Source organism: Lithobates pipiens, unplaced genomic scaffold (genome assembly GCF_037356315.1).
Source record: "Lithobates pipiens isolate NorthernLeopardFrog02 unplaced genomic scaffold, aLitPip1_a1.2 Scaffold_18, whole genome shotgun sequence".
Lineage (NCBI taxonomy): Eukaryota > Metazoa > Chordata > Amphibia > Anura > Ranidae > Lithobates > Lithobates pipiens.
The window spans coordinates 548,531,263-548,550,332 of NW_027507758.1; the positions used below are offsets into that span (position 1 = coordinate 548,531,263).

The following is a 19,070-nucleotide window of genomic DNA, read 5'->3' on the forward strand; positions in this document are numbered from 1 at the left end:
CCCCCCCCCCCCCCCCCACCGATTGTTGCCAGTGTATCAGATGGAGAACTCCTTTAAAGTGGTTCTGCATTCCCTGCATTAAGGTAAACATATTATAGCTTTCTCTCCTCCCCTTCTCTGTGTGAAAGGGAAGAGAAAAGAGAAGAAATCCAGCGCTGTGCACGGCTGAATTTCTTCTCCCCTCTTTTCCTCTTCACACGGGGAGCCATTGGCTGCATTGCTGCTGTCAATCAAATGCACTGAGGAGGATGCAGGGCTAAGTCCCACTGTGTGTGTCTATGAAGCGTGGTGCCATAGACACACACAGCTCAGGAGTGAGCACACACTGTGTGCCCCGATAGCAAGTGGCTTGCTATAGAGGCACATGAAGAAAAGGAAGATTGCCAGAGGGGGACCCCAGAAGAGGAGGTTTGAGGGGCACTCTGTTCAATAGCATTGCACAGAGTAGATGAGTATAACATGTTTATTATTTTAATTAAAAAATGTTTTACCCTTAGTAAAACTTTAATTGTCTAGCTATAGTGTGTGTTGTGTGTGTCTAATGCCCTGTACACACGACCAGTTTTCCCGTCGGAATAAACTCTGAAGGTTTTTCCAACTGAGTTCCAACGGAATTCCACTGAAACTGTCATGCGTATATACGATCACACCAAAGTCCAATTTTCAAGAACACGGTGACGTACAACACATACGACAGGACTAGAAAAAGGAAGTTCAATAGCCAGTAGCCAATAGCCTCCATCTTGTACTGGCTTCAGAGCATGCGTCATTTTTGGTACATATATTTAGAACATGTTCCATTTCTAGGTCTGTCAGAATTTTCCATATAAAAAGTCTGATGGGGCATACACACGATCGGAATATACGATGAAAATCTCATGTCTTATTTTTCTGCCGGACATTCCGCTCATATGTATGCGGCATAAGTCACAGCCACTGCTTCCATAAGAATGATTCTCTCTTTGTCATTCCTGATGGTGGAGCCAGCTGCTCACTCCACCATGTCTAGGAAGCTCACACAGATCATTGGTTTAAGGATTGGGTTTAACCCTTTCCTGTCAAGGTGCACTCTACTAGATATGTAAGTGTTTATTGGGCTTTTCGCCATCAGTCATCTCTTTCACATATTTACAAGGCTACCAACCGGTTTTCTGTTCACAAATTTTCCTGGTTTTATCAGGTGGATGTTCAGGCCTCCTCTAAAGCTAGGTTTGGCAGTAAGGGCCTTCAGGTGACTCAATGAAGTCCAATTTGTTCCAATTTGTGTTCCTATTGAGAAAATCCCTCTTAATATCTTAAACTAATAACGGAGGTCACAGACAGCAATAAAGACCTGACAGAGGTTCTGACCTTTCCAGTTCTTTCAAAAAAAAAAAAACTTTTGGCTGGAGTTCTAGTTTCAGGGCAATGCTAAATGGAAATCTAAAAATTTCATTTTTTTTTTCATTTTTTTATCATGAATTACTCCGCCCTGAGACAGGATATGCATCATTCACTATCGTGCATGTAACCAGGAAGTAACTATAAAGTGGCTGCAGGAGATAAACTGGACTGATATGCAACAAAAGGATGAAAAAAAGGTGAAAACTAATGTTGTTTATGACACACAGTGCAAATAAACCTAATTTAGTGAGAGATTATCCATACTTGTTGGAACAACGGCATCCACAGTTGTGTGGGTTTTCCAGCCTGGCATATTTGCAATATGTTCTGTTCATAACTACATTTTATTAGTTCGCAACAAAATGCAGAACTGCCCCTTCGGGTCCTGTGTTAAAAAATTACCACTAGACTATTGCATAATTGCCAGTTTTACTGGGTCATTTCAATATCCTTGTATAGATAAATCATCTATTAAGCTACACCCAAATCTGCTCAAATGTCACACATTTGTCAAAATGTCTCCTTGTTAAGATGGCAAAACCGAGTCTTGAAATCATTACTGCTAAATAAATTTAATGATTATTAAAAGTGAGCCATGGAGTCAATCATGGTAAGGTCTTCCCTTAAGCTTTTCTAACTGTGGACATGGATTTACATTATAATTCAGTCATTAGTTTGCCTTGTATCCATAAGAAATGGAACCAAGACACATAAAATCCAAATTTACTTTCATATTATGTATCACAGGTAGACAAATTACCATGAATGAAAGAATCCGTCTTCCCAAATATAGTATTTCAGTTCTTGATAGATGCTGCAGTTTAAATGCTCACTGGTTCATTTTATCCATTGGCCCCATGCCACAGCCATTAAAAAATAGGTGTTTTACATATTAGAGCTTTCTTGTATTTAAAATTCAGAGTGCTAAACCGGTTGATGAATAGTAAATTTTGAGATTCTGACTTAGGTGTAACAGTTCCAAAAATGACAAGATCTCCCCACTAGTGACTGTGAGATAAGTATATACTAATACTGAAATATCTGTGGTCTGTTTATAAAGAGGTACCTATTGCCCACTTATTCATTGACTAGGTCATTTAAAGGATGACTGTATATTTAAAATAATTGTCCTTTGCTCATTCCCTGCAACACCCTGAGTGCAGACAACCTGCTCAAATACTTACCTTCTTCCTTGATTCAACAATCTTGTGCCAGGCACAAGATCATTGAGTGGAAGAGGAACCTAAGTGTTTGTGCAAGTGGACAAGGGTGATGGGTTTGGAAGGCTAATTCCACCTTTGGGACCATATTTAAGGTGTAATATGAAGCATGATAATATTTCCCATCCCTAAACCACACCCTACTTGCCAGGGTTCCCCCCCAGAAACTTGTGTCTGGTTTTGAATTCAGTGCAGCTGTACATGGCTCCAGAAATTTGTACATTAAGAGACTACAAGTCCCATATGCCAATGCAGCAGAGAGACTCGTAGATCTCAATGGAGTACAAACGTGGTGATGCCAGTCACTGCACTCATAGTCTATTGTTTACTTCCTCCAGCCCAAAAAATCAAGGGGTCCATACCTCTGTAAAGTCCTGGGGCCAGGAAAAGAGTCTGCACAAGCCTATATGCATTGAAACCATGATCTACTGATCGTGAATTTATTAGATGGTGGAATTTGACTTTAGATAGGGAACAATTGTACCAATGAATGTTCCATTTTAAGCCCCATACCACTATTAGATTTTCTGCTGATTATTGTCATCAGATTTACCAAAACCATGTAGTGCAACGGCCTGCCTGATTGCATACACATTGAAACTCCTAAGGTCTGACCTCATATTATATGGTTTTGGTAAATCTGAAGGAAAAAATCAGCAGAAAATCAGATAGTGTGTATGGGGCTTTAGATCAAACCTGATAGGATTCAACAATTTTGTTTGCTGCAAACTAAGCCAAGCCTGTTATTTGGTGAAATACGAGCAACTATTCCTAGGTTTGGCCTTATTTAAATAGACCTCTTATCCTGTGTGCGGACAAGTCCTTTCTATTACTGTGTGTCCAGGGACATAAAGTCAATGTAAACTAAAGACTTGTTTTTATTTAGATAGTAGGGGAGGTTTCCTGGGGCATCCCAAAATTTGGGATTTTTTTTTTCATATTTGATCATTATGGTAAGTAGGACATTTAGAAAGGGTAAATTTCCCTAACAGGGGCACAGACAGCAATACAAACCTTACAGGTGTTGTAATCCCTCTCCACTCTATCCAAAACAAAAACAGTTTTGCTTTTAGTTGTACTTTAACTGAAGGAATTTTTTTTTATTTATTCTTTATTAAATATTTGAAATATTTTGACAAGAACAATAATAATTTTTGTTGAACATTCTTATTCTGTCTTACATGTTTTAGCATAAAATAGGGGTAGAGAGAGAGCGTCTTACATAAAGCAAAGAGGCACAGTGAGTGGTCGCAACTGTGGCGATCCGTCTCTAAGCTCACCCCTATTCCCATTTAATTAATTTATCTTCCTTATCCCTCCAGCCTCCCTCCCTTACCAATATCTACAAGGTTATCTTCCTATTATATTTTTGCATTTTCCTTCCATCCAAGGTCTCCACATCCTTTCGAACTGAAGGAAATTAAGTCACTTGAAGCACTGTGTATCATAAAGGATGCTATATTTTTTAATATGTATTTTCGCCCTTTTCCGTCCTTTGTTCCATAGTGTTGCTGATCACCTGTAACCTATTTGCAGCCACTTCCTTTCTACAAACAGGTACTCCAGTGATGGCTTCATGACATTTATCAGGACATGATTCCTGATGTTGGCAACAGTAGAGCATGTTTGTGCTTAGACACAGCCACTTGTACTCTCCACTGAAAGAGTGGCAGGGTGGATGACAACACTGGAGCACAACTGATAGATAAGATAAGGTCAGAGCATTTTTACCCTGTAACACCCGTGTACCACAAAATGCCTTAAAAAAGACCTTAAAGTATTACTAAATCCAGGACCCTGCATTCATTACAGCTGGTCTCTCCCAGTACACAGAACATGGAAATTCTTTTAGTAAATATAAACTGCTAAATACCTTTTCTCTTCAGCAGTAGATTTCAGTCTTGTAAGTTCTATCAGTGTCCAGCTGAGCACTGCTCAAAACTTGTAGGAGGAGTTTTCATTCTCCTCTCACTGTCCTATGAGGCTGCAAGATCCCTGACTTTGTGTCTGGACAGTGCTGATTGACCCTGTGCCGATCACATACACCCTCCCAAAAAAAAAAAGCTGTCTAGCAATACACACCAAACTGAGCATGTGCAGAGTGCCTCCTAGGGCTCTGTTCTCTTAACAGATAGCTTGGGGATAGTGGAAGAAGGGGAGAAGCAGAGAAGACAGGATCAAACAGCCCTTTTACACAATGCAGAGGATTACTCCTTAGGTTCCACAGTGAGCATAACAAGCATGCTTTAATGCATATACAGACTGAATTTTGTTTAGTAACATTTTAATGTCAGGATTAAAAAGTATTATTTTAGTGAAAGCTACAAATTAATAATAATAATAAAAATACTTTTTACAGACATTAACACGTTAAAGCTTGTATGAGATTTTGGGAATTGGGTTTACATACACTTAAAGCTGGCTGCATAGCTGCACACATTATGATTTGAATCTTAATCTCTAAATTTACCAAGCACCATGTAGTCCAAGGTCTTCCTGAAACCCCTGTGTAGCTGGCAGGCCCTTGCACTTTACAGTATAGTTGGTATTTATAAAGGAGATTATATTGCCAGATAGGAAGCATTGGTCACTAGGTTCTTGATTTGTCTAGCACCAGAGTATCTGCCGTTTAGAGTGTTTTTTTTTCTCATTTCTTTAATGTAGGTGTAGCAGAAGTCATCGTATTGGTTGGTGGTCGGCAGATGATAGGAATGAATCAGAGAACATTAACGGCTGTGACGTGTTTAAATCCACAAATTAACAAATGGTATCCACTGGCCAGCCTTCCCTTCTATGACCGAGAATTCTTCAGTGTGGTCAGTGCAGGGGACAACATCTACCTATCAGGTAACTTGCCAAAATTCATCTCAAACATTACTAGCTGGTGTGCATAATGTAACAATTAAAATAGAAATTGATGCTTAGCATTTTTAAAAATTGCTATCCTGAATTTTTCTTCTTTAACAAATTATACAACCTGGCATATCAGATATTAGTCTAAAAATAGGAGTGCCGGAACTGTAAATCAAAACTAGAGTACTCTGGTGAATCCTATACAGCTTGAGACTTCACGTATTGGGGTATTGTAATCACTTGCCACAACAAATCAATGGAACAGAATTATATAAGCAGTAACAAAATTCACAGCTCTTTCATTGTCTCGCTATGAGAACATTGTGATGGTTTGAAGGCTCTGAGGTATTCATTCTTTCTCCTACTGCCTGAGGAGTCACCACTGCACCCCAATATTTAAAGTCTAATGCTGGCCATACACGGTTCGAATTTTGAAAGAATTTTCTTTCGGAAATCGTATCTAAGAATTTTCGTATGAATTTCGCACCATTAGTGGGCTGCAGCAACAGCCGATTTTCATGCGGAAATAAAATTTGAGTAATCGGACATGTTGGAAATTTTTAGAAAAACTAACGTTTTTCTAATCAATGATGGGAGAATCGTGCGAGAAACGTAATAAGAAAAGAAAATGTACGGAGATAAAAGAAAATGTACGAAGATAAAATAAAATCTACGGAGAGAAAAGAAGATTCCCAGCCAAGAAAATTATTTTCTGTAGCAACATGAGGTGAAATTGAAGGCTTGGTCGGCCGAATTTCGAAAATCAATGGTGGCATCATCGGATCACAAAAAAAACGAATTTTCTGATTTTGAAAAGAAAATTTGTTCGAAATTCGACCGTGTATGGCCTGCATAACACTATATCAAGTGCACCAGAATACACTAACTTTGGTTTGCATTTCTGGCACTCTTGCTTCCAGCTTAATATCTGTTGTTCCAGGTTTTTTATTGCTTTAAACAAGAAATTTTGGGTCATGACAATAACGTCACACAGTCAACCTCTTTTGCATGGCTCAATGGTGTCAGTTTAATGTTTTTAAGAGGGGGTTATTGAAGGGGGAAGTGTTTAGGCAGCTTATATAAAGCCGAGGGGAGACCTCCTTAGTGTTATGTCAATTCACATTTTGATGACTAGAGATGACGCATGGAGGCTGGAGCTAAAGACCTGCAGACAGTAAATAAAAGAAATGCCCACAGTCTATACCAGTGATTCTTAACCAGGCTTTCATGGAACCCTAGGGTTCCTCCAGAGGTTGCTAGGAGTTCCTTCAGCATTGGGCCATTTCTGCCTCTCGGTTAAGTTCCTACTGACACCATTGATCTTTTTAGCTACCTGTAAGGAGGCAATTCTTCCCAATGACCACAAGTGTAAGGACCATTCCTCTCACTGACCATCACAATAATGTATCATGAGTTGTAGATTTCTAATTTTTAGCAGGGGTTCCCTGAGACTGGGGAATTATTTCAAGGGTTCCTCTGTGTTGAAAAGGTTGAGAAAGGTTGGTCTATACAGTATTTTAGGGAGGAGTGGGCCAAAAGCCTAGTTAAACAGAATTAGATGTATATTTAATCAGCTGAGACATATCACATGTATGCAATTCAGCAACATAAGTGAATATATATTAGCAGGCACAAAGAAGTGTCTAAAAACTCCCTAAAGCTTCCACGCATCCTGTCTATATGATGTAGTGACTCATATAATAATAATATAAACAGCACTCACACTGCCAGTCTTTGCATTACTTTAAAACTGGGACCAGATTAATTGAATAACATTTATAAAAAACAGACAAAGGTTTCAGCAATTTATCAGAAGTTTTCATCCAGGTGCTCATTTGACCTGTTAAAAATTCTCACTGAAGGACACTGGAAAGATCTATCACATCTCACAGTCTCTGAAACTGTTCCCTATAATCTTCCATAATATGTCTTTTACAGTCCACTGTTCCCTAAAATCTTTCATAATATGTCCTTTATAGCTCACTGTTTCCTATAATCTTCCATGATATATCCTTTACAATCTACTGTTTCATATAATCTTCAATGATATATCATTTGCTATCCACTGTTTCCTATAATCTTCCATGATACGTCCTTTATAGTCCTTTGTTTCCTATAATCCTCCCAGATATGTCCTTTACAATCTGCTGTTCCCTATAATCTTCCATAATATGTCTTTTACAGTCCACTGTTTCCTATAAACTTCCATGATATGTTCTTTATAATCTGCTGTTCCCTATAATCTTAAATTATATGTATTTTACAGTCCACTGTTCCCTAAAATCTTTCATAATATGTCCTTTATAGCTCACTGTTTTCAATAACCTTCCTTGATATGTCCTTTACAGTCCACTCTTTCATATAATCCTCCATGATATGTCTTTTACAGTCCACTGTTCCATATAATCTTTCATGATATGTCCTTTACAGCTCACTGCTTCCTACGATCTTCCATGATATGTCTTTTACAGTCCACTGTTCCCTATACTCTTTCATGATATGTCCTTTACAGTCCACTGTTCCCTATACTCTGTCATATGTCCATTACAGCTCACTGTTTCCTATGATCTTCCTTGATATGTCCTTTAAAATCCACTACTTCCTTTAATCTTCCATGATATATCCTTTATAGTCCACTGTTTCCTATAATCTTCCATGATATATCCTTTACAATCCGCCGTACCCTATAGTCTTCCATAATATGTCTTTTACAGTCCACTGTTCCCTAAAATCTTTCATAATATGTCCTTTATAGCTCACTGTTTCATATAATCTTCCATGATATATCCTTTGCTATCCGCTGTTTCCTATAATCTTCCATCATTTGTCTTTTACAGTCAACTGTTCATTATAAGCCTCCAAAATATGTTTTTTGTAGTTCACTGATCCCTATAAGCTTCCATGATATATACTTTGCAATCCACTATTCCCTATAAGCTTCCATGATATGTAATTTACAATCCACTATTCCCTATAAGCTTCCACGATATATAATTTGCAATCCACTATTCCCTATAATCTTCCATGATATGTAATTTACAATCCTTCCCTGTAAGCTTCCAAATTACGCCCTTTTACTGACCACTGTTCCCAATTAGCTTTCAAGATCTGTCATTACACAGTCTACTATTCCTTATTAATCAGATCAATCCAAGCATGGCTAGGGATAATTGAAAAAGCTAGCAGAAAAGGTATTCAAGATTGGCATGGGAGTTTTTATTTCCTATTCTGTAATAACTGCAATGTACACACAGGAATTCGTTCCAATATGCTTTTTGTAATATTTTGGGCTTTTTGTTATGTATGTAAAATTCACCACTGTGCTGGCTTCTGTATGTTTAGTATTAGTTGGGATTATGTCTTTGGAGTATGAATTAACCAAAGTCAGGCTTTCCTACCATTAACCCCTCTGTGTGGGGTCCAGACCATTTCCACTTCCCTTCCCACACTTTCTCTAGTCTTCAAGCGTATCTAGTCCCAAAAACAAAAATTGTATATATTGCAGCCTACCAATCGTTTCAATATGGTCAAAAATAAAAAATAAAATATAAAAATATAATATAGTAAAAAATATATATAAAATATAATATATATTTAGGTATATATTATAAAATATATAAAAAATGTGAGCCACACTCCAAAACTTAGCTGTTCTTGCAGTGTTTAATAATTCTAAAAGACTGCATACAAAAATGTCTCCACTAGAAACCAACCTTTCTTGACACGTTTCACCACTGCTGGCTTGAGAAAGCCAGCAGTGGAGAAATGCGTCAAAACAGGTTTGCTTGGGGTGGAGACATTATTGTATAATTATTAAACACAGGAAGAAGAGATCAGTTTTGTAGTGCAGCTTACAATTTTTATCATTTTGACTGAAAGTGGAGACAGGCTGTGGTAGCCAGGGCTAGGGTTGTCCGTGTGTGATGAAACGAGCAAGGCTTGAGTGAAGCTGTGGGTTTAGGTTTCTTGCATTAAATATGGTGGCTGCATTCGTTTTCATTTTAAGCCCTTTTTTATTTATTTTCACCTGGTGATCTGTCCAGTCTTTTATTTTTCATCTTCCTTTAATAGACCATGCTGTAAAGGAAAGCTGCTTAAAAAGTGTTAGCTAGAGCTTGGCTTTATTTTGTTAGCCACTTATGTAAAGTCCATCTAAATCATGGTGAGGCTGCAGATGGGCACTGATCAGGCTGCATTGATGGGCAATGGTGAGGCTGCATTGATGGGCACTGATTAGGCTGTATTGATGGGCACTGGTGAGGCTGTAGATGGGCACTGATCAGGCTGCATTGATGGACACTGATCAGGCTGCATTGATGGGCAATGGTTAGGCTGCATTGATGGGCACTGATCAGGCTGCATTGATGGGCACTGACCCTTATTTTGCTTCAAAGTTCTTTATTTAAAATTAAAGTTATTTTGATAGACAGCAAACTGGTCCAATGCCAGGACATATGACGTTTATCATAGGAGCCGGTCCAGGATATGGGACTTCGTATAACAGCGGCAACTGAGTAAGCGGGAGATCCCCTCTCCATGTAATCTGGCGGCTCTAATCTCCATGCACTGGTTAGGCTGCAGATGGGCACTGATCAGGCTGCATTGATGGGCAATGGTGAAGCTGCAGATTGGCACTGATCAGACTGCATTGATGGACAATAGTGAAGCTGCAGATGGGCACTGATCAGGCTGCATTGATGGGCAACAGTGAGGCTACAGATGGGCACTGATCAGGCTGCATTGATGGGCAATGGTGAGGCTGCAGATGGGCACTGATCAGGCTGCATTGATGGGCAATGATGAGGCTGTATTGATGGGCACTATTTAGGCTGCTGATGGAAACTGATCAGGCTGCATTGATGGGGGATGGCAAGGCTGCAGATCAGGATGCATTGATGAGCACTGATGAGGCTGCATTGATGGGCACTGACCCTTATTTTGCTTCAAAGTTCTTTATTTAAAATAAAAAAAAAAAACTGAAACTTACCTTTTAAAATTAAGGTGCGTGTTATACACATATGCGTGTTTGTTTTTTGGTTTAGATACACTTTAAATGTCATGGTTCGACTCTACCTATTAACTCTGGGTACATTGGAGAGATACTGGAAGCAATATATTTCGGGGATGTTAGATTTAATCATTTCTAGGCGGAAGCAGCAAAGTTGCTAGGGGAAGTCCTCAGAGGTTACAATCCTACACTAAAGTGTTCTTAAAACTTTTCGGAAGGGTGTTATAGAAAATAAGGCTGGAGAGGTTTTTCCAGCTCCTGAGCTGCAGGGGGCATCTTAATGAGAGCATTCTGTTTATCTGGCTGATAAAATTGGTAGGATGTTACTGTATCATAGTATTACCCAGCACTGTTTGATGAATAAGCTCTGTAGAAATAACAAAGAAAATCATCTCCTTTGCCTGGAGAGCAATAAATCCAAGGCCTTGATGGGCAGGCTTTTAAATCTTAATTTTCTCATGTAGGTCAGTGGGGACCAGGGTGCAGATGGTATTAGGCTGAGCCCAATTTAAAATCTGCAGCCTTCTGCAGGCTTACTTATAAAGAATTTATATTTTTATCTTTAGCTTTTCTTTCTATATCTGAACCTGAAACTTTAACTAGAGCATCAATTGCTGTGTCACATTTCCAATGCCTAATGGCATACAATATGCAATCAGAAGATAGGAAACAATGTATTATTATTTTCATTATTATTATACTGGATTTATCATTTATCTATTTATATTTATTCACTTTAGTGCCAAACATTTGCACAACGCTTAATAATATACAGGAAGATAGTACAGTTACAATACAATAAAATACATAAGGGTTGTGAAGGCCCTGCTCATAAGAGCTTACAATCTAATAAGGTGGGTTAAGTGAAACAAAAGGTAATAACTGTGAGAGATGAGCTAATGGAAGAATTAAAAGTTAATATGTTAGGTAGAGGCAGGATAGGCTTCCCTAAAGAGATGAGTTTTGAGGAATTGCCTAAAGATGGCCAGACTAGAAGATAGCTGGACAGATTGAGGTACAGGGTTCCAGAGGGTGGGAGAGGCTCTGGAGAAGTCCTGAAGACGAGCGTTGAGGAGACAAGAGCTAGCGAGCAAGAGTTCTTGGGAGAAGTGGAGAGGATGGTTTGGGTGATGTTTTGAGACAAGATTGGTAATGTAGCTCAGGGCAGAGTTGTGGATGGCTTTGCAAGTTGTTGTTAGTATTTTGAATTTAATACGCTGGGCTGTCGGAAGCCAATAGAGGGATTGGCAAAGAGGAGTGGCAGACCCTGGAATGAGGGGAGAGACTGATAGTTGTATTATTGATCTTTATGGAAAAGTCATGGAGGAGGGCACAGGCAGTGGGGGAATATTATCAGCTCGGTTTTATAAAGATTTCGTTTGGGGAAGTGGTGTGACATCCATGTTTATATGTCAGTTAGTAAGTTAGTAATGTGAGAGGATACCGAAGGAGTGAGGTGAGGGGTAGAGGGATAGATTTGGGTGTCATCAGTGTAGAGTTGGTATTGGAAGCCATGGAAGGTTATCAAGTGACCAAGAGAGGAGGTGTAGATAGAGAAGAGGAGGGGTCCAAGAACAGAGCCATGGGGGACCCCCGCAGAAAGAGGAAGTGGAGAGGAGGAGACATAGGTTAGTTATAGGTATATATACCTATGACTAAGTTATAGGTATACCTAGTTATAGGTAACACTCAAGCAATGCATATCATTTATTAGGAAATTCTTTTTTTTTTTGGGGAATCCAACTTTTAGCAATATAAATACAGAGGAACAGATCAAGATTTTAGCAAATATCCTGTTTTACTGTATTGTAGAGTTTCAACCAGGGTGCTGTATGGGTTCCCATGAAGTGCTGCAAGCATGGGACCCAGCTTGCCCTAGATCAGCATCATGAGCTGCCAGAGTGCGTTTAGGCCAACCACCAGCACCATAACAACAAATGGCTCCATAAAGAAGGGACTGTGTGACTTGGGGGCTCTGTGATCGGCAGTCTCTGATGTAAATGAAAAGCTCTGATGTGATTGGGGGTGCTAATATGATGGGGGGGTCCTGTACTGGGAGCCTTTGATGTATGGGAACTACTGTCTTGTGATGATGGGCTCCAATCTGATGAAGGGGTGACTCTTATGGGGAGGCCTCTGATGTGAATGGGGTCCTCTGATATGATAGGGGGCTTATGATGTGAAGAGGGGACTCTGATGTAAAGGGGGGCTCTGATGTGATGGGTAGACCTCTGATGTGATGGGAAACCTCTGATGTGAAGTGGGAATCTGATGTAAATATCAATTTCATTAAGGTGGTTTTGTGCCATGTCTCAGGCTCGGGTTTTCCTCAGGTTTACATTTTTGACTGGGGAGCCTTGACATTTTGCATACTTTTACAGGGTGCCACAACTGAAAACAGGCTGAGAAACTATGCTTTACTGTATCTAAAAAGAATAAACCACTGGCAAATTAGGAAACATCAGCAGGAGACAAAGCTCTAAAATCTGTTTTAAAATAATGCATAAGACCTGTTAATATTGTATAGCGTGATATAACTTTACTGCATTACATCCCCATGCATTTACAGGCAACACAGTATTAGTTCAGATCCATAGATGTCTCCTGCTAACTGCTCACTCATACAGTCAGTATAGCATTTTAGGAATCACCCTGAGAAGGGTAGATCAGAGGCTACCAAGTTAATGACCTCTGGCCTACTCCTCCTAACTCCGCCCCCTCTAACCCAAAAGAAAACACTTTGCTCAAGATTGGAGTTAAATCTCTATAAGGCTTTTTATTATAAAATAATGAACAAAATAAATAACAAACATATAACATTACAGATCCAATGATATTGCAAGTCTTTGAAGGTCCATATACTAAAATGCTTGTGTTTATGGCATCAGTTAGCTAAGCTATGCCCCCAGCCACAAAAACACTGCCTCTGGGGCTATCCCAGCTGACCTCAGACATCTTAGCAGTCTACAACTTCTGATCACTGTTAGTTGACCTGACCAACTAGAGGACACCATACCTAAGATGAGTCTCCGCCATTTCCCAAAACACCATATTTCAACCACATTCTAGGACCCAAGAAGGCCAAAATCTACCAAAACCACTGTAATCCCTCAACATTACAAAAAACATTAGGGCAGGAGGGAGGGAACTTTCATTCAATGACTTCTCTCTGACTGCATTTGTCAGTCTCCTCATGTTGTCTGAAAATTTTATATCCAGCTCTCAAACTTTGTTGGTCGGATATTCCGACGGAAAAAGTCAGATGAAGCCCACACACGGTCGGATTATCCGCCAACACGGTCCGATCGGACATTTTCCGTCGTAATGTCCGACCGTGTGTGTAAGGGCTTAGATTGCATCAATGTGCAGACATGAGTCTCAGCTAACCAGTGATTTAAAAGAAAGAGCCCCGTAGTCACTGAAAGAAGCTCCAAAAAGCCCTGCCAGTTACCTAACTAATAAATAGTTTTTTGGTAAATTCTGACATTTTTGATAATGAGCTACTGAAACCGGTGTGTTGTTTTAAGAGGGGTTGAAAAGCTGCTGTGATTCAGCCTCCAAGAAGCTACAAATTCCCCTGCTGTCAACCAGTTAAACAAATAGATAATATGATATGATATACAGTATAGTATAATATAATATCATAATAATATAAACCAATATAAACATGCTGTCATGAAATCTCATGAAATCTCTGGACAGCTCAAAGATTCAAAATATCCTGCCAGCCTGCTTAATTAGTATTCAAGTGGTTTAGCTCTGTACATCTCCCAGCATGCCTTGGCAGCCAACTGATCAATAGGCAAACTCCAACCATGACAGAAATAAAAGTACTAGTATACATTGCCAGCCAGTTGTACAGTGAGCCAGGGTGCTCATAGATAGTAAAGGAAGGTGGGTTCATGAGTGCTTGATGCAGTTCATCACCCTGACCATGTAATCTTGTGGTGGAATGGGTTCTTCTGGCCTATTTTTATTGCTTCTTTGGGATCAGGACTTGTAGAAAGCAGCAATAAGGTGAACTGGTAAGTGCATACAAATGTGCAATAAGACAATAGGATTATCATAGCAGAAAATACTTTTCTTTATTATGTACAGGATTAAAAATGTAAATAATAATTCTTAGTCATTGTTACATTTCCTTTATATTGTAAATAGGCTGTAAATAAATTATTTTATTTACAGGGTAAATAATAATAGATAAAAGTACAAAACCATTCTTAGCCAGGGTATCAAGGAACCTTAGGCTTCCTCTGGAAGTTAAATATAGTAGAAAACGCCTGTAGTAATTCCCCGAGGTGGTGAGGGGTCGGTGCACTGCCTTGTAGTGTCCTCCTAGCACCCGAGCAAACATGTAGATGAAAGAAAACCAGCAGCTCCATCTCCTGCAATGAATAAATGATTAAGGCAATGGCTATGATTAAGGCTACACGTCAAACCATGTAAGTCTTTTATTATATTTTACCACACCAGGATTCATAAATGTATTCTTTGCGGAAGATCGAGCCTCTGGCTTTCTTTCATCTACATGTTTCGTCCAGAGGTTTTCAGTTTTTTGAGCTGTGGTTGATTGACCTCCCATCTGATGGTGCCTACATTGTTTCTGGTCTAACACCAACACCACTCGGCATCATTATTAGAAGTAGCAGGTGGCCTGTGTTCCTTACAAGTGTCCCATAAACCTGCATAGGATAAAGGAAGCAAAGGAGGATCTCTACAGACTATTGCTATCAATTACAGGTTTATTTTTTAAGCCCCTAAGGTGAGTGTACACCCGGTGGGGGTTGTGTGTGCACAACGCATGAAGACACAATTATCACATGGTTTATGTTTATATGGACTTTTTCTGTTTAGTTTAAACACTCATCAAGGATTAATTGAAAGTCACAGAGCACGAGCACTTTTTTTTGATATATATGGACTGTTGCTGTTTTGTTTAATAACCTAATTGAGGACAATATCACAGAGCATGAGCACTTTGTTTATAGTATTTATATGTTGTTATGCTTTAGACATTTATGTTATATATAGTGTTTATTGGATTCATATATTTATATTAGTATTGTTTCCATATATATCATTGCTACGCAGTGTGCTGTATAGTAATTCAGCTTTATATATATATTAAGTTAATAATGTCCTTATTATGGTAGGAGTTTGTCCATATATAACAGTTCAGGTGAAAGCCATGCCCACAGCGTATCCAGAGTACTCTGTGAGAAATGCAAAAGAGGAAAGGAGAGAGGCGCCCTAAGTGTGGTATTACAAAACTATTTAATAGTGCAAAAGTAAGGCACTTACACAAGAGAAGACATCAAAGGCATATCTTTCATATGGGAGTTCCTCCTTGAGGAGTGCCAGCAATCCGGTTTCCCAGCATTCGGCTGTGTTTGTGCCTGTACAGGAAGCTGATTCCAAAGCAGGAAGTGATGGGGATCCTGGTTGCCTGTCGTGGACCGCACAGAGCGAAATGACTTCACCCGGTGGGTGGACCTCAGTATAGGCCAGCAGAAGGATCTGTATGCTCTGAGCGCGTAGCCTAGTTTCCTGTCCTACCTACACCGAGGTCTGCCCACTGGGTGATGTCATTTCCCTCTGTGTGGTCCACACCAGGCAGCCTTAATCCCCTTCACTTCCTGCTTTGGAATCAGCATCCTATACAGGCATGAACACAAACATGAATGCTGGGAAACCGGATTGATGACACCCCTCGAGGAGGACCTCCCATATGAAAGAAAGGCCTTTGATGTCTTCTCTTTTGTGCCTCCCTCCTTTCCCCTTCTCACTATGAAAGTTTGGAGGGCACTATGAGAGCTGGGAGATGAGGAGATCTGCAGCTGTCTAGAAGCCACTGGTTTAGAAGTTTATAAACGATTCAGTGAGCTAAACAAGCTATTTACTTCTATGCTTCAGATCTAAAAGTGGGACATTTGTGAATTAAAAGGGGATAGATAGTTTTGGGGAATAAAGATGGACTGTGCTTTCAAAAACTGGAAACTATGCCTAAAAGAACTGCCAGAAACTTAGGATGCTGCATTGCCACAAACACAAGACAATTCATATCTTACTCTAAAAGATAACTAACTAATATCTATTCTAGACTGCAACTTTAAGGAACTATATATCCCATTATCCACTAAAAACTTCATTAAGTGTATAGGTGTAAACTTGCATGTTCTGCCAGTGCTTCCAGTAGAAACAGTTAAAATATACTGTATGATGGATTATGAGTTGAAATGGAAGGTTATGAAGATATTTCCTTGGTTCTGAACATATGTCCCTGGTTTTTAAACCTGACCATTTGTGTAATAAGCACCTTCACATGCCACACTAATTCCCAGCAATTTATTTAAAGTTAATGTAATGTATGTTATATATTGTAAAGTAGCATGGGTTTTAAAAAGTACCAATTTTTCAATTTAGTGAACACATGATTGAGTATTCAACACCTGTGTGCCTGCTTGTCCACATTGACCTCAGCTATCTCAGCTTAGCATGAAGCTGACCCTGGAAAAGATTTTAGAATGTCGATAACTGTGCAGAGCGTGCACTCTTTGTGTGTTTGTGTTTGTGTCTGGTGGCATTAAAATAGCAATACTCTGCTTTCCTAATGAGGAGATGCCCACATCAATTCAGTACATTAGAGGCAGCTCAGACAGCGAGGAAACATTTGTAAAATGAGAAATGCTAATCAGCACCGCAGGTACCAGAGCTAGCATGAGAAAGTTCGAGGCGGGCTCATCCTCAGCGACATCACGTCGGAGGCAGCCATGACTTGCTGCAGGCAGACTGTCCTCGGGGATCTCTCTTCACTCTCTATAAAAGATTTTCCAAAATCCCAGATTCTCAGTCGAAGGAAGAGAGTAACCCTTTCTAATGTCACACAGGATTCCCAGGCAGTGCATTTGCATCTAGATTGCCAGACACTGTAAATAACACTTAAATAATTCCAGATTCAGCCAAACATGCAAGACATTTTAACCGCCATGCTGTAAATATGTGCAACTATGTTACACTAAATTTTATGTGAATTCACTGCAATATGCAAATTATTGACCTTGGCAAATGGAAATACTACAATTTATTTTTGCTGTATGAATCTCCAGTCCCCTAGTAAAGGAATGAGGAGTGTTGTGTCAAGTCTGCCATCCTCAGTATCTCTAGAAGAACAAAAAGTCAGATTTGAGTAAGCGCTGTATTTGGCGTGAAAAGCATTACTTTTATTGTTCCTGCTATACCTATGATGTGATTTTGACACTACAATATATGAAGGAGTGCAGCAAATTTAGGACTTTTTGCTCTTCTATGGTTCTTCTTACAGGAGAGCTGTGCGGCACCCTCTAGCTATACTCATAGCAAAGAGTCTTTGAGAGTTCACCTGGAGCAGCACTAAGTTTGTTCTACATCCTCAGCATCTCCATTACAAAGTCTTTGTCCAGTTGATGCTGCTGATTATCCACTTGCTATATGCACTGCCCCATATAGTAAAGTATAGAACAACAGCCCATTCACTTTAAAGGATGGCAAGGGGTGTTCTTTTTATGACTTGGAAGAAAGAAAAGCAGATTTTAAAATAGAGCTACATTCTTGTAAATTTGTGTTCCCTAAAAACATTATAGAGTGTATTTATAAAAAATGCATAGCAATTCATCCGGTTAAAGTTCACGTGCATTCATTCTGTGTGAAAGGGGCAATACAATGAATGTTACTAGGCTATTTTCTTTTGCTGGTCGAATGTTTTTCATTCATTTTAAATTAATACTGTATATCTCATTTGGCTATTAGATGGTGGTAAGTATCATATGAACAACTTCTGATACTTAGCAATATCTAGTGGCTGAATGCAGTATTGTTATTTTTTCTATTTTAAATCAATTAAAAACATTTGAATGAATGTACATGCCATTCACTGGTCAATTGATATGCAGTTTTTTTTATTTTTTATAATTACACCCCATACATTATGTATTTATAAACAAAGAGGGTTGTAGCTCTGGGAGTCTGTTAAGGGTACAACTTAGGCATGAATAGCACTTTACTTGCATCTAAATTATTCTTTATTTTGGATTGTGAAATATTGCCTGATTTTCATTATTGTTGCTAAAATATATGGTTCTACCACAGTCTCATGATGTAACAACGTGTTTTCCGTATGAAGGCAATTAATGTAAGAATATTTTCTTTGGCAGGATGAACATATTCTTTATTTTTTTAATTATTAATTAATTATTTATATTATATTTATTTTACTAAGTTGAATAACACCAGCATGTACTATTGCACATTTATTTAATTATTACAAGCATGTCTTATGTATATATATATATATATATATATATATATAGTGCTTTACATATTTTACATTGACATCAGTCCCTGCGCTCAAGGAGCTTACAATCTAAGGTCCCTAGCCAAAGGTATAAGATATACCCGCACATACTAGGGCTGCTAAAGGTAGAAGCCAATTAACATACCAGCATGTCTTTGAAGTATAGTGGGAAATTGTAGGAAACCCACACAAGCATAGATAGCACAGGCAAACTCCATGCAGACAGAGTCCTGACCAGGATTCGAGTTGAGGATCCCAGTGTTGCAAGAATTGCTAA

At 39.0% G+C, this 19,070-nt stretch overlaps 1 protein-coding gene across 3 annotated transcripts in view; it reads left to right on the forward strand.

Moving 5' to 3' along the window:
* The window catches only part of KLHL29 (kelch like family member 29), a 1,407,189-nt gene that overhangs the window by 1,222,407 nt on the left and 165,712 nt on the right, over positions 1-19,070 (forward strand). For all 3 annotated transcript variants that reach the window (XM_077488859.1, XM_077488857.1, XM_077488858.1), the window contains one exon: positions 5,268-5,450. In XM_077488859.1, the coding sequence (XP_077344985.1) occupies positions 5,268-5,450 (183 nt within the window). The remainder of the gene's footprint in view (positions 1-5,267; positions 5,451-19,070) is intronic.